The sequence below is a fragment of the Pristiophorus japonicus genome, chromosome 4, assembly GCF_044704955.1.
Source record: "Pristiophorus japonicus isolate sPriJap1 chromosome 4, sPriJap1.hap1, whole genome shotgun sequence".
Taxonomy (NCBI): domain Eukaryota; kingdom Metazoa; phylum Chordata; class Chondrichthyes; family Pristiophoridae; genus Pristiophorus; species Pristiophorus japonicus.
This window is the reverse complement of record NC_091980.1, coordinates 243,485,101-243,512,622: the sequence shown is the minus strand read 5'-3', so window position 1 is coordinate 243,512,622 and position 27,522 is coordinate 243,485,101. Positions and strand designations below refer to the sequence as shown.

At 45.9% G+C, this 27,522-nt stretch overlaps 1 protein-coding gene across 2 annotated transcripts in view; it reads right to left on the bottom strand.

The window, feature by feature from the left end:
* Positions 1-27,522, bottom strand: part of nin (ninein (GSK3B interacting protein)) — a 189,226-nt gene that overhangs the window by 112,058 nt on the left and 49,646 nt on the right. For both annotated transcript variants that reach the window (XM_070879230.1, XM_070879231.1), the window contains exon 3: positions 25,327-25,420. In XM_070879230.1, coding sequence (XP_070735331.1) covers positions 25,327-25,420 — 94 coding nt within the window. The remainder of the gene's footprint in view (positions 1-25,326; positions 25,421-27,522) is intronic.

The window sequence follows — 27,522 nt, the reverse complement described above, 5'->3', positions numbered from 1 at the left end:
CCACATTTTCAGGGGCTACCAGCTTGATAGGCTTTCTACTTAGTTCAACAGGATAATTTTTTGGATATATGAACAACAACAACTTGCATTTATATAGCACTTTCAATGTAGTAAAACGTCCCTAGGTGCTTCACAGGAGAGTTATAAAACAAAATTTAACACCGAGCCACGTAAGGAGATATGAGGGCAGATGACCAAAAGCTTGGTCAAAGAGGTACAACAACTTGTATTTATATAGCACCTTTAAAGTAGTGAAATGTCCCAAGGCGTTTCGCAGGAGTATTATGAGATAAAAATTTGACACCGAGCCACATAAGGAGAAATTAGCGCAGGTGACCAAAAGCTTGGTGTCTTGAAGGAGGAAAGAGAGGCGGAGAGGTTTAGGCAGGGAGTTCCAGAGCTTGGGGCCGAGGCAACAGAAGGCACAATGGTTGAGAGATTATAATCACGGATGCTCAAGAGGGCAGAATTCGAGGAGTGCAGACACCTCGGGGGGTTGTGGGGCTGGAGGAGATTACAGAGGTAGGGAGGGGCGAGGCCATGGAGGGATTTGAAAATAAGGATGAGCATTTTGTAATCGAGGTAGGTTTTAAGAAATGTCTTAAAGGAGGATGGAGAGGTAGATAGGCAGAGAGGTTTAGAGCGGGAGTTCCAGAGCTTAGCGTCCCGGCAGCTGAAGGCACAGCAACCAATAGTGGAGCAATTAAAATCGGGTTGCACAAGAGACCAGAATTGGATGAGCGCAGATATCTTGGAGGGTTGTGTCCTGGAGGAGGTTACAAAGATAGGGAGGGGTGAGGCCATGGAGGGATTTGAAAACAAGGATGAGAATTTTGAAATTAAGGCGTTGCTCAACCGGGAGCCAATGTAGGTCAGCCACCACAGGAGTGATGGGTGAACAGGACTTGATGCGAGTTAGGACACGGGCAGCCGAGTTTTGGACGAGCTTAAGTTTATGGAGGGTGGAAGATGAGAGACTGCCCAGGAGTGCGTTGTACAGTCAAGTCTAAAGGTTACAAAAGCATGGATGAGGGTTTCAGCAGCAGATGAGCTGAGTCAGGGGCAGAGTCAGGTGATGTTATAGAGGTGGAAGTAGATGGTCTTAGTGATGATGCTGACATATGGTCGGAAGCACATCTTGCATCCACAATATTGATCATTGGATGTTCCGGGAAAATCCTCCTTCCTTTTTTTGAGGAAGAAAAAAACCAATTCGGGGATGCTGCTCTCACCTCTCTTTAGTTGCAGGGTTTCCCAAGTCCTGAGCAACCCGGCCCACAGCCGTTAAATGTAAAAGTCTGGTCAAATCTGGGATGCTCAGCCTCATTAAAATATTTCAATTATTGACCCATCTTGATAAGCCGGAAATAGGCAAATTTGTGGCAGGTTGGGTTTCAGATTTTTACCCAATTCCCCCCGCATCGTGTCAGACTGGAATCACCTGTAGGCCAGACCTGGCAGGTCCCTACCTGAAGGTCATCAGGGAACCAAATGTTTTCTTTACAACAATCCAGCAGCTTTCATGGTAATTTTTCTGATGTTAGCACACAAATCACTAAATTTATTGAATTCAATTTCACTTGCAGTTAATAAAGCCCCATAGGGCAGGCATCGTCAGCGGAGATTAGGCAGCTAGCCCCAAGTCGTCTTCTTCTGCCTCCTTCTAGGACTGCTGCGCTGCTGTGCTATGGGAGGGTTTCTTGGAGTTACAATCAGGACCATCCTCTATACCACAATCTGATTCTGCACCATCTGTACTTCACCAGTCCCAACCCAACTTACTGGATATCTTTCAAACTTATCACTGTGCCCAATTGTATTATTTTTAGGCCCATACATATTAATGTCCATAGAGTATCAGCTACCATTTTACAGTCAGCTTCCAATTTGGAATCCTTCAAGCATTTGGAAAAGGCTTTTTAAACAATTAACTTTAAAGTGTCACGCATGGATACAGTATACTAAGCATAAACACATATGGAGGTATTTTATACATCATCATCATCATAGGTAGTCCCTCGGGATCGAGGAAGACTTGCTTCCACTCTTAGCATGAGTTCTTAGGTGGCTGTACAGTCCAATACGAGAACCACAGACTCTGTCACGGGTGGGAAAGGGTGGGCAGGGAACCTGGTTTGCCACACGCTCCTTCCGTTGCCTGCGCTTGATTTCTGCATGCTCTCAGCGACGATACTCGAGGAGCTCAGCGCCCTCCCGAATGCACTTCCTCCACTTAGGGCGGTCTATGGCCAGGGATTCCCAGGTGTCAGTAGGGATGTCGCAATTTATCAGGTATTTTATACAAATCGCTAAATGACTTTATTTACAATTGTTGTTATTTACAAAACATGGACTATCCTGTGATGACCTTTTTATTCTTGCTCGTCAATTTTTCTCCCATCTTCTCCTAAAGATATTATCCCCTTGCTGGGTCACCCATTGGAGCATTACCCATGTGGCCAGTTTGCAAGTATTGGCTGGCTATTCATTTATGGTGCCATTACTGCTGAACCTGATCTTCCCTTTACCAGACATTCACACTTGCCGACTTTTAACAGGTTTCACTGTATAGAGATCAGTAGCAGGAACCCTCGTCAATTTTCCCCTCCCCAACCTGGGGTGTAGAAGCCAATTTAGCATTCTGCTGCTGCAGGATGAGATAAAGTAACCTGGAACCTTTTTGGTGTTAATAGCTTAGCATCCCATTAGATACATTCATGGTTTCATTGGGGAAGGTCATGACAACCTTTAGTCTTGTCTTAAAATGTAGTCTAATAGTCCTCCATATCTTCTTCCCTAACATCCTAGTTCTTTTGCTGTTGTAGAGCGATATTAGTTATTTTCCATTTCATGACCTTCCAAAACCTTTAAGATTCTTATTTTTCTTAAAATCTCCCTTATACCTTGGGCATTGAAAGTCCAAGTCATTATGTTCATATTTGCTGATCCTTTCATTGGCATGCAAAGCAATGCATTAAATTTCTACTATATTCAGTAAGTTAATAAGAGGCAGCAGTCCAAGAATGCACTGGCTTTTCTATGGCATTTCAAGCAATTATGTAGGACATTTCCCTACGTTAAAAATGTAATATAAATGCAAGTTATTGTAACTTAAAACTAATAGGCAATAATTGATAATAGAATGAAATAGCAATTTCTACTCTGTCCCTGAAATGCAGTGCTTGCCAGTCCAGACCTATATGCATTCACCATTCCCAAGCAAGTGATCTGCACTCAAGCCTCCGGAGATAACTACTCTTCAACCAGCATCTCCATGGTGTGCAAGAGTGTTCTGGGGTGACTTACCTCTTGGTTTTGTTTGCTCATTCTTTTTGTGGGTAAAGCACAGCTATGGTGTCTGGGGATTGATTTCAAACAAAAGCTAAATTGAGGAACATGCTGTGTGTGGCAACAGAAGGGAACTCATGTTCCACTGCTCCATTGTACAATGCATTGGTATAACAATGAACTGTCTCATAATACTACACTGTGATCTTTATTAGAGAGCCCTGGGCCTTCATGTAGCATGAAATACATTGCTGCAAAGAGAAACCAAGAAAGTATAATCTTATTTACTACAAAGGTTTCTGACATGAAACAAAAATACAGCTTCCGCAGAAAAGAGGAAGCCTTGTGAGAAACATCCACTGATCATGATAATAAAGAATTGCAGAAATAGACTACTCATGAGTGTAATCTAGTTATCATTACGACGCACTAACTGTTATGCTTTATCCAAGTGAGTCAGCATAAAGAGAATTCCTGTGACGCTATTAACAAATGGGACAACACAACATTGTTGAACTAAGTGACATATTTCAATTTAAAAAGTAGTTATGAAGTTTAACATGAAAGATCTTGTTTCCGTTCGGAACAACCAGTCTGATTCCCATCTCAGATCATTACGAATGTTGGGCAAGCAGAATTGTAATCTCAATTCTCTGCTCCATCCTCATACCCGTGAATTTTGTTTCAAGTGTTTGTCAAATTCTCCCCTAAACATCATGATTGACTAATTTTTTTAGGGCAGTGTGACAACACACTATCAATGAAAAGGAGTACTACAATATTTTCAGAACTGCTTCCAAGGCTGTTCCGTACAATGCCATTCATAGATGAAGACAGCGAATAAATATTTTTAACTTCTCCCTTCATGCTTTTAGCGATAATGCTAAATGTATGCCCCCTTGGCAGTGAATATAACCCTTACCCTCTCATATCCCTTCTTAATTTCAAACACTTTCATTTGATCTTCCCTTAAATTCCGCTGCTCCAGTGAATACATCCTTAGTTTTTCAAGTCTCTCATCCTAATTATATTTTCTCAGCCTTACTGTCATCCTAGTGAATTGAAATTTCAACGTATCCATAGCTCCAATATCGTTTCTATAATTCTCTAATATTCTTTATTAAAAGTTAATTAGATATCTATTAATAAAGTGGATTATGGATAAATGCATGATCAAAGAATTTGCTCCAAGCTGCAATTTGCACTCTCTCCTATGATTTCCATACTTAGATACAACTAATTGAATGAAACACGTCAGCAGGATCCAGCTTTATCTGTGGTGAAACATCCGCGCTTGGGGCTGACATTATGGTCTAAAACAGGTTCAAGCTGAACTATCGAAGTATTCCATTGATTGCCCGAGAGGTGGTTCAGAAAGGAATCAAAACACTGACCTCTTACATCAAAGGACTGTGTTTTGAGCAGTGGAGAAACCTACCGTATATACTCGCGTATCCTACGATCTCACGTATCATGCGACCCCTAAATTTTCGTCCCCAAAACATGATTTTATCATATATCTCATGTATCATGCGAGTCACTTTTTTGAGATACCAGATGCCACTAGGCTAGGCTTTCAAACAAGTTTAACAAGTACCCAACACGTAACAAGTACCCTAACACATAACAACGATCGAATACAGACCTTAACAACCGAATCATGAAACATCGAGTGGATTCTGTTGTGAAAGCTGTTCGCGAATCGAACACCGATATAGCAATCATTCCAGCTGGCTTGACTAGCGTCGTTCAGCCACTTGACGTATCCATTAATAAGCCATTTAAAGACAATATAAGAAAGAAATGGAATGACTGGATAATGGAAGGAGAGAAATCATTTACGAAGGGAGGGAATATGAAGGCTCCGGATTTGCCTCTACTGTGTTTGCGGGTAAAAGAAGCATGGGCTGAGATAGATGGAGATTTGATTGTTAAAGCCTCTAATAATGCAGCAAACTTCAGAGGGAGTTGTGGGTGGCGATCTCTAGACCACAGCAAAGATACAGTACAAGTGACAATAGAGGCTGCAATCCAGCCCAGGAGATACCTGCCGAGATTCAGCGTGAATACGGTCTGCTTAACAGCCTAACAGACTAATCTTGGCCAGCACTTCACACCCGCAAATTTTGTATCTCGCATATCATGCTACCCCCCAAATTTAGGTTACAATTTAGGTCTTCAAAAGTCGCATGATACGCGAGTATATACGGTACCTTTGAGAGAAGATGACTACGGTGTGACTTACGGAGGTATGAAAAATAATAAACGGGGTAGGAATGGTAAAACATCAGTTTAAGCTAATCCATGACAATATGACCAGGGGCACCGATTCAATCGAGATAAAGGCAAATTTAGGACTAATACCAGGCAGTTCTTCTTCATACAAAATAAGTGATCAACACACGGAACAGATTTCTGGATAGGGTAACGAAAGCAAAACGGTGGAATAATTTCAGAAACAGTTAGATGTTGTGATGAGAAGGGTAGGAGGATCGAAAATGTATTTCTGGATGAATAAGTTAAGATGGGCCAAATGGTTATCCTTCTCCATGTCTATCTTGTGATGTGGAAGAATGCTGTTTAAGAAGATTCATTGTATTTCTGAGAATAACCACCTGGTGATCTTGAAAACAGGATACAAATGTGTTGGCTGTGTTTGTATTGATTTTTACTTTGAAACATTTTTCAATAATTTTGTTTTGCAAATTAGCCTGTATATTACCTCAGATATTGTTCACGAGAATTAGACAGTTGTGTCCTTGGGTATCTCTTGAGAGGTCATCTATATCTACAGCAAACCTTTGTCAACTCACAATCCTTTTCTTCATATATTTAACCAAATTAAACCTAAATAAAATAATTTCTTCATTTCCTGTGATTAGATTGTTTGCATGAGGAGGTGCGTGGAGAGGCCTATAAAAGGCACAGCAGGGAGTCCGGGGTCCAGCGTCGGCGGCAGTCGGGAGCAGCGTCGGAGGTGCATGGAGAGGCCTATAAAAGGCACAGCAGGGAGTCCGGGGCCCAGCGTCGGCGGCAGTCGGGAGCAGCGTCGGAGGTGCATGGAGAGGCCTATAAAAGGCACAGCAGGGAGTCTGGGGCCCAGCGTCGGCGGCAGTCGGGAGCAGCGTCGAGGAGGTGCGTGGTGAAGCCTATAAAAGGCGTACTTGTGCAGCAAGAGGGAGAAGGCAAAAAAGAAGTAGAAAGAAACAGAAATGTGACGTCACAGCCAAGGGGGTAAGTGATTGGCTGGTGATTGGTGAGTAGTTTTCTTTTTTCTCTTCTATAACAGTGAGTAAACTTTAGCATTGTTGTTGCTTATCTAAGGGTTAAGTCATGGCAGGACTCGGTCACATGTTATGCTCCTCCTGTACATGTGGGAACTCAGGGACGACACCAGTGTTCCTGACGACTACGTGTGCGGGAAGTGTATCCGCCTCCAGCTCCTGACGGACCGCGTTGCGGAGTTGGAGCTGAGGGTGGATTCATTCTGGAGCATCCACGATGCTGAGAATGACGTGAGTAACACGTGTAGCGAGTTGGTCGTACCGCAGGGAAAGGGTCCACAGCCAGATAGGGAATGGAAGACCAGCAGGAAGAGCAGTGCAAGGAAGGTAGTGCAGGGGTTCACTGTGGTCATCCCCCTGCAAAACAGATACATTGCTTTGTTTACTGTTGGGGGGGATGACTCATCAGGGGAGGGCAGCAGCAGCCAAGTTCATGGCACCGTGGCTGGCTCTGTTGCACAGGAGGGCAGGAAAAAGAGTGGGAGAGCGATAGTGATTGGGGATTCAATTGTAAGGGGAATAGATAGGCATTTCTGCGGCCGCAACCGAGACTCCAGGATGGTATGTTGCCTCCCTGGTGCAAGGGTCAAGGATGTCTCGGAGCGGGTGCAGGACATTCTAAAAAGGGAGGGAGAACAGCCAGTTGTCGTGGTGCACATTGGTACCAACGGGATGAGGTCCTACGAAACGAATTTAAGGAGCTAGGAGCTAAATTAAAAAGTAGGACCTCAAAAGTAGTAATCTCGGGATTGCTACCAGTGCCACGTGCTAGTCAGAGTAGGAATCGCAGGATAGCACAGATGAATACGTGGCTTGAGCAGTGGTGCAGCAGGGAGGGATTCAAATTCCTGGGGCATTGGAACCGGTTCTGGGGGAGGTGGGACCAGTACAAACTGGACGGTCTGCACCTGGGCAAGACCGGAACCAATGTCCTAGGGGGAGTGTTTGCTAGTGCTGTTGGGAAGGAGTTAAACTAATATGGCAGGGGGATGGGAACCAATGCAGGGAGACAGAGGGAAACAAAAAGAGATAAAAGCAAAAGACAAAAAGGAGATGAGGAAAAGTGGAGGGCAGAGAAACCCAAGGCAAAGAACAAAAAGGGCCACTGTACAGCAAAATTCTAAAAGGACAAAGGGTGTTAAAAAAACAAGCCTGAAGGCTTTGTGTCTTAATGCAAGGAGTACCCGTAATAAGGTGGATGAATTAACTGTGCAAATAGATGTTAACATATATGATGTGATTGGGATTACAGAGACGTGGCTCCAGAATGATCAGAGCTGGGAACTCAACATCCAGGGGTATTCAACATTCAGGAAGGATAGAATAAAAGGAAAAGGAGGTGGGGTAGCATTGCTGGTTAAGGAGGAGATTAATGCAATAGTTAAGAAGGACATTAGCTTGGATGATGTGGAATCTATATGGGTAGAGCTGCAGAACATCAAAGGGCAAAAAACGTTAGTGGGAGTTGTGTACAGACCTCCAAACAGTAGTAGTGATGTTGGGGAGAGCATCAAACAGGAAATTAGGGGTGCATGCAATAAAGGTGCAGCAGTTATAATGGGTGACTTTAATATGCACATAGATTGGGCTAACCAAACTGGAAGCAATACGGTGGAGGAGGATTTCCTGGAGTGCATAAGGGATGGTTTTCTAGACCAATATGTCGAGGAACCAACTAGGGGGGAGGCCATCTTAGACTGAGTGTTGTGTAATGAGAGAGGATTAATTAGCAATCTCGTTGTACGAGGCCCCTTGGGGAAGAGTGACCATAATATGGTGGAATTCTGCATTAGGATGGAGAATGAAACAGTTAATTCAGAGACCATGGTCCAGAACTTAAAGAAGGCTAACTTTGAAGGTATGAGGCGTGAATTGGCTAGGATAGATTGGCGAATGATACTTAAGGGGTTGACTGTGGATGGGCAAAGGCAGACATTTAGAGACTGCATGGATGAACTACAACAATTGTACATTCCTGTCTGGCGTAAAAATAAAAAAGGGAAGGTGGCTCAACCGTGGCTATCAAGGGAAATCAGGAATAGTATTAAAGCCAAGGAAGTGGCATATAAATTGGCCAGAAATAGCAGGGAACCCGGGGACTGGGAGAAATTTAGAACTCAGCAGAGGAGGACAAAGGGTTTGATTAGGGCAGGGAAAATGGAGTACGAGAAGAAGCTTTCAGGGAACATTAAGACGGATTGCAAAAGTTTCTATAGATATGTAAAGAGAAAAAGGTTAGTAAAGATAAACGTAGGTCCCCTGCAGTCAGAATCAGGGGAAGTCATAACGGGGAACAGAGAAATGGCAGACCAATTGAACAAGTACTTTGGTTCGGTATTCACTAAGGAGGACACAAACAACCTTCCGGATATAAAAGGGGTCAGAGGGTCTAGTAAGGAGGAGGAACTGAGGGAAATCCTTATTAGTCGGGAAATTGTGTTGGGGAAATTGATGGGATTGAAGGCCGATAAATCCCCAGGGCCTGATGGACTGCATCCCAGAGTACTTAAGGAGGTGGCCTTGGAAATAGCAGATGCATTGACAGTCATTTTCCAACATTCCATTGACTCTGGATCAGTTCCTATCGAGTGGAGGGTAGCCAATGTAACCCCACTTTTTAAAAAAGGAGGGAGAGAGAAAACACGGAATTATAGACCAGTCAGCCTGACATCGGTAATGGGTAAAATGATGGAATCAATTATTAAGGATGTCATAGCAGTGCATTTGGAAAGAGGTGACATGATAGGTCCAAGTCAGCATGGATTTGTGAAAGGGAAATCATGCTTGACAAATTTTCTGGAATTTTTTGAGGATGTTTCCAGTAGAGTGGACAAGGGAGAACCAGTTGATGTGGTGTATTTGGACTTTCAGAAGGCTTTCGACAAGGTCCCACACAAGAGATTAATGTGCAAAGTTAAAGCACATGGGATTGGGGGTAGTGTGCTGACATGGATTGAGAACTGGTTGTCAGACAGGAAACAAAGAGTAGGAGTAAATGGGGACTTTTCAGAATGGCAGGCAGTGACTAGTGGGGTACCACCATGTTCTGTGCTGGGGACCCAGCTGTTTACACTGTACATTAATGATTTAGACGAGGGGATTAAATGTAGTATCTCCAAATTTGCGGATGACACTAAGTTGGGTGGTAGTGTGAGCTGCAAGGAGGATGCTATGAGGCTGCAGAGCGACTTGGATAGGTTAGGTGAATGGGCAAACGCATGGCAGATGAAGTATAATGTGGATAAATGTGAGGTTATCCACCTTGGTGGTAAAAACAGAGAGACAGACTATTATCTGAATGGTGACAGATTAGGAAAAGGGGAGGTGCAACGAGACCTGGGTGTCATGGTACATCAGTCATTGAAGGTTGGCATGCAGGTACAGCAGGCGGTTAAGAAAGCAAATGGCATGTTGGCCTTCATAGCGAGGGGATTTGAGTACAGGGGCAGGGAGATGTTGCTACAGTTGTACAGGGCTTTGGTGAGGCCACACCTGGGGTATTGTGTACAGTTTTGGTCTCCTAACCTGAGGAAGGACATTCTTGCTATTAAGGGAGTGCAGCGAAGGTTCACCAGACTGATTCCCGGGATGGCGGGACTGACCTATCAAGAAAGACTGGATCAACTGGTCTTGTATTCACTGGAGTTCAGAAGAATGAGAGGGGACCTCATAGAAACGTTTAAAATTCTGATGGGTTTAGACAGGTTAGATGCAGGAAGAATGTTCCCAATGTTGGGGAAGTCCAGAACCAGGGGACACAGTCTAAGGATAAGGGGTAAGCCATTTAGGACCGAGATGAGGAGAAACTTCTTCACCCAGAGAGTGGTGAACCTGTGGAATTCTCTACCACAGAAAGTTGTTGAGGCCAATTCACTAAATATATTCAAAAAGGAGTTAGATGAAGTCCTTACTACTAGGGGGATCAAGGGGTATGGTGAGAAAGCAGGAATGGGGTACTGAAGTTGCATGTTCAGCCATGAATTCATTGAATGGCGGTGCAGGCTAGAAGGGCCGAATGGCCTACTCCTGCACCTATTTTTTTGTTTCTATGTTTCTATATCTTGGTCATGTGATGGTGCTAGTTCAGTAATCCCACTTAAAACATCGATTCCATCCTACAAAACAACTGCACTGATGACTTGGATCTACTGATACACTAAGAGGTGTGTGGCCCTGTGTTTTAAGTTCCATGGAAACGGGACAACCTTGTACAAGTGTGAAAGATACAAATTCCTGTGAATAGATTCAAGACTTAACTCAATTAGCCTGGGGCGAGGGCAAGAGAAGAAGGGCTGGGACAAAAAAGACCCACATAATGTCTTGGCGGGCAGGGGTTAAATGACAGCCTCGTGCTCAGGTAGAGATATATTTTGGGTCATATCTCTTAACTCATCACTTTTTCTTGTTACACTGTATTGCAGCTTGTATGGTCTTGTGGAGCTCTGTGAACTTTACAAACTCCACATACAAGAGTTAACAACAGGTCCAGGTTTAGTATTATCAGTAGCATTAGCAAGTGTTGTATCTTGTTTTTGTACCCAAAGAGGGAGCGTGAGGTACAGTTCTGTAAAGTCAGTGTAAGCTGTGTATTATTACCTGCTTATCCATGACTTTGAATTATCTTATTCTGTAATTTATGATCTAAACCACAGTTTGAATGTATTTTTCCTTCTCCTATCTAAATTCCAGGAGATTAAAGAGGACTCATGTTATATCCAGTGAGCTAAATACAGTAACAAGAGCTTTGCTTCAACTTTTTGGCAATGCTACAATACCAGATAATGTGGTGCAAGGTCACACTTCAGTGCACAGGGAGGGCTCGCAATGGAAGTGCTCCTTGACTAGAGAAATATCTGATTAAGCCTAAAAACATAGCTTTCAGATTAATTAAAATTATTATAGCCAATGAACTAAGTGTTTTGTCAACAAGATTAGTGGGGTCAACAAATTCTTAACTATTGTGTTAAGACTCAGTGCAACTTCTTATTAATGTAGTACAATGAATAAAGAATGTTTTAAGTTAGTGTTCATTTTATACATGGGACAATCTCTTTGCTTCCATTGCTACTTCTCAGGAAGCAAAAGCTAGTTTATATATGTACACTTATAGAACCACAGAACAGAGTCAAACTTCTTACTATTTTTGAATGCCTTGGTAACTGGTCAAAAGTCAGTTCTGATCCCACTCCAACTTCCGACTTCCAAACCATACTGAAAAATGACCAATTTATATGCTGCACCATGTCTAAACATGAACATTAGTATGCGGAATTTCAGAGTATGCCACAATGTCAAGTGCATAAATTAACATTATTTAGTGAGTCTCGCTTGGCCCAATATTTTAGGTATAACAAATATGTAACTATTGGGAACTATACAGAAAAACGTATTGTTCCAGGAGAACTATTTCAAATGCATTTCATGAACCCGTCCTCTAGACTATCTTTGACAATTTGATTTGCCCTATCTATATGAAGATTGAACTCCCCACGATTACGGTATTATCTTTGTTACAAGCTCCTATTATGTCTTGATTAATACTCTGTCTAACAGTGTAGCTATTGTTAGGAGGCCTATAAACTCTAAACTTGTGGAGGGATGTGATCGGGGCCCAAGGGAGGCGTGAGTTCAGGGCCAGGGGCAGCACGGGCCAGCCACACTGCGATATGTGTGCGCGCTAGGTCCATGCAGCAGAGCTGGTCTCCAGTTTTCTTGTTTAATCCTTGCCACTGGACCAAGACCTAGCTCTGTCAAGCCCGTGTGGTGGCTGGTGTGCAACGGCCACTGCATGTTAAAATCCACGCACAGGCATCTTCCACCTTTGAGGATGTAGTTAGGGTTCTTCTTTTGAAACACCTGTGAACTCATCCTTTTTTTGGTGTGGAAGCAGGTCATCCTCATTTCGAGGGACTGCCTATGATGATTGGGAACTAAAGTCAATTATCTGGCTTGTTATATTTCAATGTACATTAAATGCAAATGCAAAGGAAAAGGAACGCAACAAAGCCTAGGTCTCGGTATTACAAATACACATGCGTTACATGTTTTAATGGCTATTCCCACGAGCTATTGTTTAATTACCAGGCATCACCTAGCAACACACCTGAGTCAAGCTGTTCCTGCACGGAGGAATTGCATTCAGTCAGGTCTCAGTCCGTAAGAGGTTAAAATCAATGTTTTATTTTTATGCAGTGACATGCAGACAGATCAAGATTTTAAAATATCAAATTAAGTAATATCATGGTATTTGGCAGAAGCAACATGTTGTGCCGAAAAATGATGAGGTATTGATCTCAGTCATGTCAAAGTGCTGAGTTGAAGCTATTGGGAAGGCAGGGGACAAGAGATGGGAAAGCAAGGCACTCAAGCATCTTCTATCAGGGTCTTAAGGAGCAGAGCATCTGCTTACCTCATCTAGTAAATTGTTCAGAGAGCCCAGAGTAGGAGAAATACAAACAATCCACACAGACAGACATAAACAGTCCTCAGCTGCAAAGAATAAAATCAACCTTGATACAAAATTATCTCTCTCCAGCCCCAACCCCACTATAAATAATGTGCAACCTATGTTGAGATACATTTTATTTTGTTACATTCGACTTTGTCAGAAGCCAAAATTTCTAATGCTTAATAATTTCTGGGTTGACTTAATAAAGTCTTCAGATTATCCCCAAACTCTATAAAAGATTGAACAATGAACCAGCAATGGGAAATATTTAAATATGAAATGGATGAGCTACATTCTGACAAGTGGTAAAGACGGCAGTCAAAGGCTGAGGGTTTATTAATAAAGAGAGAGGCTGGTGAAAAAAAGGAGGCATATGATAAATATAGGGGACTAATAGAAACATAGAAACATAGAAAATAGGTGCAGGAGTAGGCCATTCGGCCCTTCTAGCCTGCACCGCCATTCAATGAGTTCATGGCTGAACATTCAACTTCAGTACCCCATTCCTGCTTTCTCGCCATACCCCTTGATCCCCCTAGCAGTAAGGACCTCATCTAACTCCTTTTTGAATATATTTAGTGAATTGGCCTCAACAACTTTCTGTGGTAGAGAATTCCACAGGTTCACCACTCTCTGGGTGAAGAAGTTCCTCCGCATCTCGGTCCTAAATGGCTTACCCCTTATCCTTAGACTGTGACCCCTGGTTCTGGACTTCCCCAACATTGGGAACATTCTTCCTGCATCTAACCTGTCTAACCCCGTCAGAATTTTATATGTTTCTATGAGGTCCCCTCTCATTCTTCTGAACTCCAGTGAATACAAGCCCAGTTGATCCAGTCTTTCTTGATAGGTCAGTCCCGCCATCCCGGGAATCAGTCTGGTGAACCTTCGCTGCACTCCCTCAATAGCAAGAATGTCCTTCCTCAGGTTAGGAGACCAAAACTGTACACAATACTCCAGGTGTGGCCTCACCAAAGCCCTGTACAACTGTAGCAACACCTCCCTGCCCCTGTACTCAAATCCCCTTGCTATGAAGGCCAACATGCCATTTGCTTTCTTAACCGCCTGCTGCACCTGCATGCCAACCTTCAATGACTGATGTACCATGACACCCAGGTCTCTTTGCACCTCCCCTTTTCCTAATCTGTCACCATTCAGATAATAGTCTGTCTCTCTGTTTTTACCACCAAAGTGGATAACCTCACATTTATCCACATTATACTTCATTATATATATACAGAATAAAAATGTGCAAAATGCACATAGTATAAATAGTAAACACAGAAAGATTGGAAAGGCAAAGAGGGAGTATGAAAAAAATGGTAGTCAATGTGAAGAGAAATGACAAGGTTTTTATTAGCACACAAGCAAAACGATAGTTAAAGAAGAGGTGGAAACACTCAAGACACTGTAAGGCCATCATGTACTTGAAAGTGCAGGAATTTAACCCTTGGAATCCAGGTTTCATTCCGGTAAACCTTCGCTGCACTCTCTCCAAGACCAATATATCCTTCCTGCAGTGTGGTGTCCAGAATTGTTCACAGTACTTCAGGTGTAGTCTAACCAGAGTTTTGTATAGCTGAAGCATGATTGCTACCCCTTCTAGTCCTCTAGATATAAAGGGCAGCATTCCATTAGCCTTTTTGATTATTTTCTGTGTCTGTTCATGACATTTTAATGATCTATGTACCTGGACCCCAAGTCTCTGTGGACCTCCACTGTTTTTAGTTTTTCACCATTTAGAAAGTACCATGTTCTATTCTTTCTAGGTCCAAAGTGGATGACCTCACATTTGGCGACATGGAAATTCATTTTCCACAGTTTTGTCCATTCGCTTAATCTGTTGATATCCCTTTGTAATTTTATGCTTCCATCTACACTGCCTACAATGCCAAATATCTTTGTGTCATGGGCAAATTTGGATATGTGGCTTTCTATTTCATCATCTATGCTGTGTCCTTAGATGCTCTCACAATGACTCCACGAGGCAATGTATTGTACTTGAACTGTAGTGACCATAGTCCTTTATTAGTTAACTCCAGAGTGAGGATCACACCTGGTGGCCTGCCTTATATACAAGGCCACGCAAACCTGTACAGGTAACCTACAAGTCTCCCACTGCTGTGCCCTCTGGTGGCACACCTTGTGACAGTACCAACAGTAGTCATGTAGGATACATGCCATCACCCCCCCCCCCCCCCCCCCCCGAACCCTCAGTGCAAATTGCCTCTGCATTGACTGTGCTCTGGGCTTAGCTCTATGTGGGTTTTGTCTGGTTGACCTCTGGCGGGCCACCTCAACCTTGGGTGGGTAGTTGGTGCAGTAGCGTGCTAATGGTTGCTGTTTGTGTGTGTGTGTTCCTAACCACTCCATTCTCCCCCTTTCCCACATCGATATGGCGGGGGCGCCCGACATTCGTGTACATTCAATTTCAGGTAAGTGGGTTTCGCTTTGTTTTTGTGTGGTTCCGTCGTGTGACAAGTACGTTAGATGCCTTATCGATGCGGTGACCAGTGCGTGAGGACAAGCTAGTTCTGGAGCTGCTGGGTTGTGTCCCCGCAGTCTGGTGGCGGCTCAGTGCCCGGTGCTGGCAGTGGGAACCCGGTTGGCTCGCGTAGCCTGCTCTCGGGGCTGTTGCCGTGGTCTGTAGCGTCGGGCCGGTTCACAGATGTCTGTGACCTCCCTGTTCTTTCTGGGTCACAATTGCTCCCTGAGGAGCTGTCGTCTAGCAGTGCACAGGGAACTGCTGACTCGTTGACCTGAGTGTCGTTTGGTTTGGTGGTGCCTGTTTCCTCTGGGGGAACAGTGGCGGGTGACCCTACATCTCGGGAGATGGTGTTGTGTATCTGTAAAGCATGCACTCCCATGTTCCACCACCAGGGAGCACATCCCCTGAAGTCCCAAGGGATCCCAGCATCCCTTGGAAGCAATGTATATAAGCCGGCCCCTAAGGCCTGTTCCTCACTCTGGAGTGTCTTAATAAAGACTGAGATCACTGTTACTTTAACCTCCCTGTGTGCAGTCTCATCTGTGTTAGGAACACAATATATGGCGCCGATTATACGAATCCAACGCAAAAATGCAGCAAACTGTGGGCATCCTGGAGAAGTTCTCGGAGGGTGAGGACTGGGAAACCTATGTCGAACGGCTAGACCGGTACTTTGTTGCCAACGAGCTGGACGGAGAAGGAAGCGCTGCAAAAAGGAGAGCGGTCCTCCTCACGGTCTGCGGGGCACCGACCTACAGCCTCATGAAGAATCTTCTGGCTCCGGTGAAACCCACAGATAAGTCGTATGAGGAGCTGTGTACACTGGTTCGGGAGCATCTTAACCCGAGGGAGAGCGTGCTGATGGTGAGGTATCGGTTCTACACATGCCAGCGATCTGAAGGTCAGGAAGTGGCGAGCTACGTCGCCGAGCTAAGGCGACTTGCAGCACAATGTGAGTTTGATGGCTACCTGGAGCAGATGCTCACAGACTTTTTTGTACTGGGCATTGGCCACGAGACCATCCAAGAAAACTTTTGACTGTAGAGACACCGACCCTCAGTAAGGCCATTGCGATAGCACAGGCGTTTATGTCCACCAGTGATAACACCAAACAAATCTCTCAGCACACAAGTTGCTAGCAATGTTCATAAATTAACTGAAACTGTGTTTGCGAGCAGAAATGTACAGGGCAGAAACCACGAGTCTGCAATTGCCAGTAGGCCTCAGGTGACCCAGAAGACTCAGAGTCTGCAACAAAGGATGAATGCAAGGCAATTCACACCTTGTTGGCGTTGTGGAGGCTTCCATTCAGCCTATTCATGCCACTTCAAAGGGTATGTTTGCAAGAGCTGTGGAATAATGGGGCATCTCCAACGAGCTGCAAGCTCTGCAAAACCTGCTAACCACCATGTGGCAGATCAAAGCAATTTCGAGCCTCAGAGAGAGGAGGCAGATGCTGAAGTACACGGGGTGCACACATTTTTGATGAAATGTCCACCTATAATGCTAAATGTAAAATTGAATGGCTTACTCGTAGCCATGGAACTGGACACTGGCACTAGCCAATCCATTATGAGTAAAAAGATGTTTGAGAGACTGTGGTGCAACAAGGCACTCAGATCAGCCCTGAGTTCCATCCACACAAAACTGAGAACGTACACCAAAGAGCTTATCACTGTGCTGGGCAGCGCCATGGTCAAGGTCACCTACGAGGGCACGATGCATGAACTGCCACTCTGGATTGTCCTGAGCGATGACCCCACACTGCTTGGAAGGAGCTGGCTGGGCAACATCCGCTGGAACTGGGATGACATCCGAGCGCTATCACATGTCGATGAGGCCTCATGTACCCAGGTTCTTAACAAATTTCCTTCCCTTTTTGAGCCAGGCATTGGAAACTTTTCCGTGTCCCAGAAGCGGGACCCATTCACCACAAGGCGCGAGCGGTACCTCACATGATGAGGAAGAGAGTGGAAATCGAGCTGGACAGACTGCAATGCGAGGGCATCATCTCCCCAGTGGAATTCAGCGAGTGGGCCAGCCCGATTGTTCCAGTACTCAAAAATGATTTGTGCCGATTATAAAGTAACTATTAATCGTTTCTCGCTACAGGACCAATACCCGCTGCCCAAGGCAGACGACCTATTTGCGACGCTGGCAGGAGGCAAGACATTCACCAAGCTTGACCTGACTTCGGCCTACATGACGCAGGGGCTGGAGGAGTCTTCGAAGGGCCTCACCTGCATCAACACGCACAAGGGACTGTTAATCTACAACAGATGCCCGTTTGGAATTCGGTTGGCTGCAGCGATCTTCCAGAGAAACATGGAGAGCCATGTGGTCTTTCGGGACAACATATTGGTCACGGGTCGGGACACCGTCGAGCACCTACAAAACCTGGAGGAGGTCGTCCAGTGACTGGATCGCGTAGGACTGCGGCTGAAGAGGTCGAAATGCGCCTTCATGGCAACAGAAGTGGAGTTTTTGGGGAGAAAGATTGTGGCGGACGGCATTCGGCCCACAAACGCCAAGACAGAGGCTATCAGGAACACGCCCAGGCCACAGAACGTCACGGAGCTGCGGTTGTTCCTGGGACTCAACTATTTTGGTAACTTCCTACCAGGGTTAAGCACCCTCTTAGAGGCCCTACATGTATTATTGTGTAAAGGTGAGAACTGGGTATGGGGAAAAAAAACATGTAATTGCTTTTGAGAAAGCCAGAAACATTTTATGCTCCTACAAACTGCTTGTATTGTATAACCCGTGTAAAAGAATTGTGCTAGCATGTGATGCGTCGTCGTACGGAGTCCGGTGTGTATTACAACAAGCTAACATTGCGGGGAAGTTGCAACCTGTCGTCAATGCCTCCAGGAGCTTGTCTAAGGCCGAGAGGGCTTACAGCATGATTGGGAAAGAGGCATTAGCGTGTGTGTTCGGGGTAAAGAAAATGCATCAGTACCTGTTTGGTCTCAAATTTGAGCTGGAAACCGATCACAAGCCCCTCATATCCCTGTTCGCTGAAAACAAGGGATAAATACTAATGCCTCAGCCCGCATACAAAGGTGGGCACTCGCGCTATCAGCATATAACTATACCATCCGCCACAGGCCAGGCACTGAGAACTGTGCGGATGCTCTCAGTCGGCTATCATTGCCCACCACGGGGGTGGAAATGGCGCAGTCTGCCAACTTGTTGATGGTGGCGCAGCCCGCAGACTTGTTGATGGTCATGGAAGCGTTTGAAAATGATAAATCACCTGTCACGGTCCGCCAGATTAGGACTTGGACCAGCCAAGATCCTCTGCTGTCCCTCGTAAAAAACTGTGTACTGCATGAGAGCTGGGTCAGCATCCCCGTTGAAATGCAAGAGCTAATCAAGCCGTTCCAGCGGCGAAAGGACGAGCTGTCCATTCAGGCAGACTGCCTGTTGTGGGATAACCGCGTAGTGCTACCAAAAAAGGGCAGGGAGATGTTCATCTCAGATCTCCACAGCACACACCCGGGTATAGTAATGATGAAAGCGATAGCCAGATCCCACGTGTAGTGGTCCGGTATCAACTCTGACTTGTGTACGGCAATGCAGCGTATGTGCTCAGTTGAGCAACGTGCCCAGAGAAACACCACTAAGTTTGTGGTCTTGGCCCTCCAGACCATGGTCGAGGATCCACGTCGACTATGCGGGCCCATTTCTCGGTAAAATGTTCCTGGTGGTGGTGGATGCTTTTTCAAAATGGATTGAATGTGAAATAATGTCGGGAAGCACCGCCACCGCCACCATTGAAAGCCTGAGGGCCATGTTTGCCACCCACGGCCTGCCTGACATACTGGTCAGTGACAACGGGCCATGTTTCACCAGTGCCGAATTTAAAGAATTCATGACCCGCAATGGGATCAAACATGTCACCTCGGCCCCGTTTAAACCAGCCTCCAATGGGCAGGCAGAGCGGGCAGAACAAACAATCAAACAGAGCCTTAAACAAGTCACAGAAAGCTCACTCCAAGCCCGCCTGCCCCGAGTACTGATCAGCTACCGCACGAGACCCCTCTCGCTCACAGAGGTGCCCCCGGCTGAGCTACTCATGAAAAGGACACTTAAAACCAGACTCTGGCTGGTTCACCCCAACCTGCATGATCAGGTAGAGAGCAGGCGGCAGCAACAAAATGTAAACAATGTTTGTGCCACTGTGTCACGGGAAATTGATCTGAATGACCCTGTGTATGTGCTAAACTATGGACATGGTCCCAAATGGATCGCGGGCACGGTGATAGCTAAAGAAGGGTGTTTGTAGTCAAACTAGACAATGGACAAATTTGTAGAAAGCACCTGGACCAAACGAGGCTGCGGTTCACAGACTGCCCTGAACAACCCACAGCAGACACCACCTTTCTCGAGCCCACAACACACACCCAAAGGATCAACGACACCACCCTGGACCAAGAAATCGAACCCATCATGCCCAACAGCCCAGCAAGGCCAACAACGAGCCAGCCCAGCGAGGGCACAGCCAACACACCAGAACAGACATTTGTACAGAGTCGGTCCACCAGGGAAAGAAAGGCTCCCGACCGCCTCACCTTGTAAATAGTTTTCACTTTGACTTTGGGGGGGGGGGGGGATGTTGTGTATCTGTAAAGCATGCACTCCCATGTTCTGCCACCAGGGAGCGCATCCCCTGAAGTCCCAAGGGATCCCAGCATCCCTTGGGAGCACTGTATATAAGCCGGCCCCTAAGGCCTGTTCCTCACTCTGGAGTGTCTTAATAAAGACTGAGGTCACTGTTACTTTAACCTCCCTGTGTGCAGCCTCATCTGTGTTAGGAACACAATAGATGGCCTTGGTGCAGTCTGCTCCTTCAGACTCGTGGCAGTTGGTGCCTTCGGTTGTCTGGGAGATGGAGCGGACCTGGGGCATGGTTTCGGTACCGTTGCCGTTGCCTTGATGAGGTCGCTTGCTCCGCAGCTCGTGTGTGTTGGCTGCTTGTGGCCACACTTCATGGTACATGACTCTGGTCCCTGGGACGCAGGCTACAGCTTTGGGTAGCTCGCTGGACCTGTGTGCACCTGATGGGTGTCTGCCCGCTGCATTGGCTGCGTGCAGTGGAAATCCTGCATCGCACAACTTTTCCTTACTTATGGTGGACACTCTGATCCGATCACGATCGCGCGGCTTTTTCTCGCTCGTTGCACATGCACAGTTCAGATCATCAATCACACATTGTACATAGTCGCCGACTTTTCCGGTTGCATGTGTACAATTCCAATTATCAGTTACGCATTTTACATAATCCGTTACACATTTTGTCTCAAGTTACGATTACTATTGCATTGCTTAAATGTGTGGAACTGTCCCTTTAATTGTGGTGGGTTGCAAGCCTCCTTTTAGAGAGTCTTGCTTGCTTTACTCCAATCCGCTTCTCCATTTAGTGCCACGTGTTGCTCCATCAGCACTGCACCTCGTGGTCTGGCTGCGGTCATCTTTGTCTTCAGCGCATCACCTCGTGGTTTGGGCGCCATCTTTCCTTCGTCCACGATGTCGACTGCGGTGATCCTCTTCTCCCCGGATTCTGCCTCCACAGTGGGGAAGTCGTTTCTGGATCCGATTTTCTTCCTCCGGAGTCCTGCCACTGGAGCCTGGAAGGTGCATTCGGGTCGTCTCAGCTGGATCATTTCCACGCAGTCGTGCTGAGCGGTCTGTGCCTCGGGTGCTGTGCTGGGCTGCTCTCCAGTGCCGGGTTCACTCTCAGGTGAGGGCTTGCTTTGCCTCTGAGCGCAGAGGACGTCAATCGCTGGAGGGGTGAAGTCTTCCCACTTCCAATGGATCTTCTCCATCTACCTTCTTCCGAGCACCGTTGGTCCATCACCTGCAATAATCCACAGAGGTAAGTTTGGCATCGCACCATCATGGAGTACCTTTACATTCGCACTACCAACGACTGGGATAATTTCATCAGTGTAGGTGCGCAGCTTTGCCTGAACCGGGGCCAACGCGGGTCGTTCAGCCGGATTGTCCCATAGCCTCTCAAAGGCTCCTTGATTCACCACTGACTGGCTCGCCCCCGTGTCCACTTCCATGAAGACTGGACTTCCCTCTATCTTGACTTCCATCTTCAGCGGGGAGCACTCGGTGGTGCAGGTAAACATGCTGTGTACCTCCCCATGGGACTGGGCTGCCTCTCTGTCTAGCAATTCATAATCCATGCTGGATTCATGGCCATCTGCGGACTCCTCATCGACACAGTGAGTCCTATTTCTCTTACACATTCGCTGAAGGTGGCCCTTTGTGCTGCAGCCTTTGCAAACATAGTCTTTAAAATGGCACTGGTGAGCCCTGTGATGTCCTCCGCAATGCCAGCATGGTGCTACTCAATTAGCCCCCCTCGGCGGACTCTGAGTTAAGGGATTCGGGGGCATGTTCTCTCTTCCCTGAGAGGCTTCGTGCTCTACAGTCCAGCCCCTGAACGGCGCCGCTCTGTGCACAATACTTGCTGGGTTTGAGTCCTGAGGATGAGACATCTGCCTGGAGCCGCAGGTCGAGGTTATGAATGCCTGGCTCACAGAGATGGCCTTCTGCAGTGTGACTGTGGTATCCGCCGACAGTAGTTTGTGAAGGCGGCCCTTATGGCCAATTCCAATGTCAAAAATGTCCCGCAGTGCTTTCGTTGAGGTGGGTGGCCGAACTCGCACAGTGCCGCCAGCCTCCTGAGGTCTGCAGCGTACTTCGCGACATCCTGGCCTTCGATCCGTCGGTGGGTATAGAACCAGTGTCTGGCTGTGAGGATGCTCTCCTTGGGCTTGAGTTGCTCCTGGAACAGGGTTACGAGCTCCTTGTACAACTTGGTTGTTGTCTTCAATGGTGCCAGCAAGTCCCTGACGAGGCCATAGACGTTGGGCTCACAATTGGGTAGCAAGATAGTGCTTTTCAGCCAGTGCGGCCAGGTCGTCTCTTGCCAGGTCGTCTGCTGTGAAGAAATGTTCTAGCCTCTCCACAAAGGTGTCCCAATCATCACCATCAGCAAACTGCAGCAACGTACCAAGGGTAGCCATTTTCGCGTGAAAGTTAGTAATCTCGTCGTCAGTTGTTGTGTCTTTACAATGACTCTACGAGGCAATGTGTTGTACTTGAACTGTAGTGACCGTAGTCCTTTATTTGTTAACCTCAGAGTGAGGATCACACCTGGTGGCCTGCCTTTTATACTAAGCCAGGGACACCTGTACAGGTATCCTACGAGTCTCCCACTGCTGTGCCCTCTGGTGGCACACCTTGTGAAAGTACTAACAGTGGCCATGTAAGATACATGACAATTTAAGTCGTAAATAAATAAGGTGAATAGTTGAGGCTCCAACACAGATCCCTGGGGAACACTACTAGTCACATCCTGCCAATTAGAGTACTTGCTCATTATCCCTATTCTGTCTTTTGTCACTCAGCCAATTTCCTAACCAGGTCAATAATTTGCCTTCAGTTCTATTGGATTCAATTTTAGCTAACAGTTTCTTATGAGGGACTTTATCAAATGCCTTCTGGAAGTCCATATAAATAACATCCACAGACATTCCCCTGTGCACTACATTAATCACATCTTCAAAAAATTCAATCAGGTTCGTCAGGCATGACCTACCCTTTACAAATCCATGCTGGCTCTCTCTGACCGGGTGAAAATTGTCAAGGTGTTCAGTCACCCTATCCTTAGTTATAGACTCCAGTCATTTCCAGACAATAGATGTTCGGCTAACTGGTCTATAATTCTCTGGTTTCCCTCTCTCACCTTTCTTAATAGTTGAGTGACATGCACAATTTTCCAATCTAAAGGAACCTTTCCTGAATCAAGAGAACTTTGGAAGATTATCGTTAGGGCATCTGCAATGTGCTCACCTACTTCCTGGGATGGAAACCATCTGGTCCTGGGGATTTGTCACTCTTTAGTGTCATTATTTTCTTCATTACTGTTATTTTTCTTTTGTTAATTTTGGCGAGTTCGTGTCCCCGATTCAATTATTAGTTTCATTGGGATTTGCGGCATGCTGACCTCTTTCTCTACTGTAAATACTGATGTAAATAATTATGCAATATGTCCGCCATATCCTTATTTTCATTGACAATATCACCGTTATCAATTTTCTCGGAGCCAACATTGCTCCTGACCACTCTCTTTTCCTAATATAATTGTAAAAAGTATTGTGTTGATTTTGATATCCCTTGCAAGTTTCTTTTCATTCTCCCTTTTTGTAGCTCTTACTATCTGTTTTACCACCTTTTGCTGTTCTTTGTATCTTTCCCATTTACCATGTTCTGTGCTATTTTTTGCAATTTTGTATGCTTTTTCTTTTCATTTTTAGTCGTCCATAGCTGGGTTTTTTTTTGGCAAGCAGAGCTCTTACCCCTCAGGGGTATAAACTGGTTCTGTATCACATTAAATTCTTTTTTGAACTCCTCCCACTGATTTTCTGTCATTTTACCCATTAACAGATTTGCTCAGTTTACTGTGGACAGTCTCTGTCTCATTGCAGACGAGACTATAACATAATTTAAAATGGTCTTGGATAAGTATTGAAAAGGAAACATTTAAGGGAAAAGGGCAGTAGATAATTCCAGGTGAAGAGCTAGCATTGGCACAGGCACAATGGATCAAATGGCCTCCTTCTGTGCTGCAAAATGAATGATTCTGTGATTCTAGTTTTCATGCAAGCTTGGCAGAATTTACATCTTCAGTTACAAGCAGGATCAAATTGTGTGACTGCAGCACAATCACCTGCTCATAGTGAAGGAATTATCTGTATTAATCAGAGACCCATGTGTTATCAGAATGTGGTGATAAGCTATGCAAATGCTGTAGTGCAGGCTACGTGTTTCTTCATATAAACCAAGTGTAAACCTTGTCGTACCCAATTCAGAAAAATTATCACGCTTTGTTAAATTATGCCCATGGGATAAAAACCACTTGCATGCACAGAGAACAGGGATCATTGTCTGCCAGTACAGTACACAACTGAAAAGCTAAGGGACCGAAATTGGTGAAGGCCTCTGGCCACCCAAAGGACCGCCGATGGCCGCCGAGATACCTAACGGTACTTTGGCTGGGGTTTTTGTCAAAAAGGTCTTTGAAAGGGTGGCGGGCAGCAAAAGAGGGATTTACGCCTCCAATCTTGGCAGCAGCAGGCAAAGGCACTTGCCGCCCAAGTGCCGCAGAGGATGGAGTCGGGCCCACGGAGAGTCGAAGACCTGAAAAGGAAAATCATCAAAAAAACAAAAACCATCGGAACACCATCAGGGGACCCCATCCAGATAAGTCGCTGTAAAGAAAAAAATTACAAAATGTTTACTAACCGTTTTTTTCAGCTCTTCATACTCACCGACGGGGATAGACCAGCCTCCAGCCAGCGGTCCTTCTCCGTTCTGGCGCTGACTCACGTTGACATCAATATGGCATCTCGGCGGGCGGGAGGGTCAGTTGCGCCACTCGGCCGTCCGCTGACGTCAGCGGGCGGTTCCCAGCGGTTATCCCCTCCCACCCGCTCCACACCAAATGGAAAGTGGCACTGGGTGCAACTTCAAGAGGAATGGCGGCGGCAGTGGATGGTAAGGCCATCAATTTCGGGCCCTAATAGTCCCACTTGTGCAACAAAAATGTGTTCTGTTTTTCAGTTTTCCAATATTTGGCCTTGTGGGAGGCAAGATTTTGAAAACTGCACTTAAATCAATCGCAGGGATATTCCATGATCACTTGGCATATGAAAATCTGTAAGTTTGGAATAGAGTGCATGCATTTTACTAAGATGTACCTTATATCTCTGAAATTGTAGTCCCTTTTTTCTACTTACCTAGTTCTTGATAACCGTCGTCGCCTGAGAAATTCCCTTCAATGGTGGTTGACAAGATAAAGATTAATGCTTCTTTAAACTGTTCAAAATGTACCTGAAAAACATTATAGAAAAGAAAAGTGTTACATTAATAAATTAAAATGGGAAGCCAGTTACAAATACTTATTAAGTGCAGATCTGAGAATGCCACAAAGTGGTGGGGTGCAGATTTGACACCACGCCATTCCCCACTTCTCTGATATCTAAGTTTACCATACAATGTTGTCTCCAAAGTCAACTGTACCAAAGGTTGCACTTTGAAGAGGGGGGAGGATGGGCAGGTAAAATGTGAAAATTGCTGCCATGAGGTTTTCTTGCAGAAAGAAGATATCAAATGGTTGCACACTTTTAAAACCAAATTTAAAGAGGGAGAAATAAACATGGCAAAACTCATTTATTTTGCAAATGTTCTCAAAATTTTAGGACAGCTTCTTCTGTTGGTTACTTTATGGGTAGATCTCCTAAAAGCTAACAAATGTCATCACTTTACAATAGGGGGCCAACGTACATTCAAATAAAAGCGACTACCTGTACATTTAAGCCATTTATTGGTACTACATCTAAAACAGCATCATTTGCAGTTTCCCAACTATTTGCAAGCAAAATGTCAAGTACACAATCAGTAGATTTTCTTTTTAAACTTTAATGGGCTCGGGCGGTGCGTGATTTGTTTACCGCCCGGTACCTCTGGGGCCAAATGGTTCATCCAAGAGTTTCATCCATCCTGCTTTTCTCGTGGAGTGCAGTGGGCGGCGCCGGCGGAGGAGGCTTTTTGACTTGGGAATCTTCGGCTCCAGAGTTGTGCGCACGCGCACGCGCCTGTCAAGCTCCGCCCCCCAGAGAGGCACCGACGAGAGGCCAGAGACTGCCGACCTGTTGGGGGGGGGGGGAGGGGGGAAGCGATCGCTGTGGGGGGGGAGAGGGGGTGGGAGGGAGAGAGATCACAGTGGGGGGAGGGGGGGAGATCCATGGGGGGGGGGTGAGGAAGACTGGGGGGGGATGAGAGAGATTTGGGGGGGAGGGGGAATGAGCGAGACTGGGTAGGGGGAGGTGAGCGAGACTGGGGGGTGGGGGGTGATTGACACTGGGGGGAGGTGAGCAAGACTGGGGGGGGGGGGGCGTGAGAGAGACTGGGGGGGTGGTGAGAGACCCGGGGGGGGGAGTGGTGAGAGAGACGGGGGGGGGAGGGTGGTGAGAGAGACGGGGTGGGGGGGTGAAAGAGACGGGGGGGTGAGAGAGACTGGGGTGGGAGAGACTAATAAAAGATTAGAGATTAGTGTGCAAAATTAAGGCACACGGGATTGGGGTAATGTATTAACGTGGATGGAGAACTGGTTGGCAGACAAGAAGCAAAGAGTGGGGTTCTTTTCAGAATGGCAGGCAGTGACTAGTGGGGTACCGCAAGGTTCAGTGCTGGGTCCCCAGCTATTTACAATATATATTAATGATTTAGACGAAAGAATTGCAGATGACACTAAGCTGGATGGCAGTGTGAGCTGTGAGGAGCATGCTAAGATGCTGCAGGGTGACTTGGACAGGTTAGGTGAGTGGGAAAATGCATGGCAGATGCAGTATAATGTGGATAAGTGTGAGGTTATCCACTTTGGTGGCAAAAATAGGAAGGATGATGACAGATTAGTAAAAGGGGAGGTGCAACGAGACCTGGGTGTCATAGTACATCAGTCATTAAAAGTAGGCACGCAGGTACAGCAGACAGTAAAGAAAGCAAATGGCATGTTGGCCTTCATAGCGAGAGGATTTGAGTATAGGAGCAGAGAGGTCTTGCTGCAGTTGTACAGGGCCTTGGTGAGACCACACCTCGAGTATTGTGTGCAGTTTTGGTCTCTTAATCTGAGGAAGGACATTCTTGCTATTGAGGGAGTGCAGCGAAGGTTCACCAGACTGATTCCCGAGATGGCAGGACTGGCATATGAAGAAAGACTGGATCGACTAGGCTTATATTCACTGGAATTTAGAAGAATGAGAGGGGATCTCATAGAAACATATAAAATTCTGACGGGATTGGACAGGTTAGATGCAGGAAGAATGTTCCTGATGTTGGGGAAGTCCAGAACCAGGGGTCACAAGTCTAAGGATAAGGGGTAAGCCATCTAGGACCGAGATGAGGAGAAACTTTTTCACCCAGAGAATTGTGAA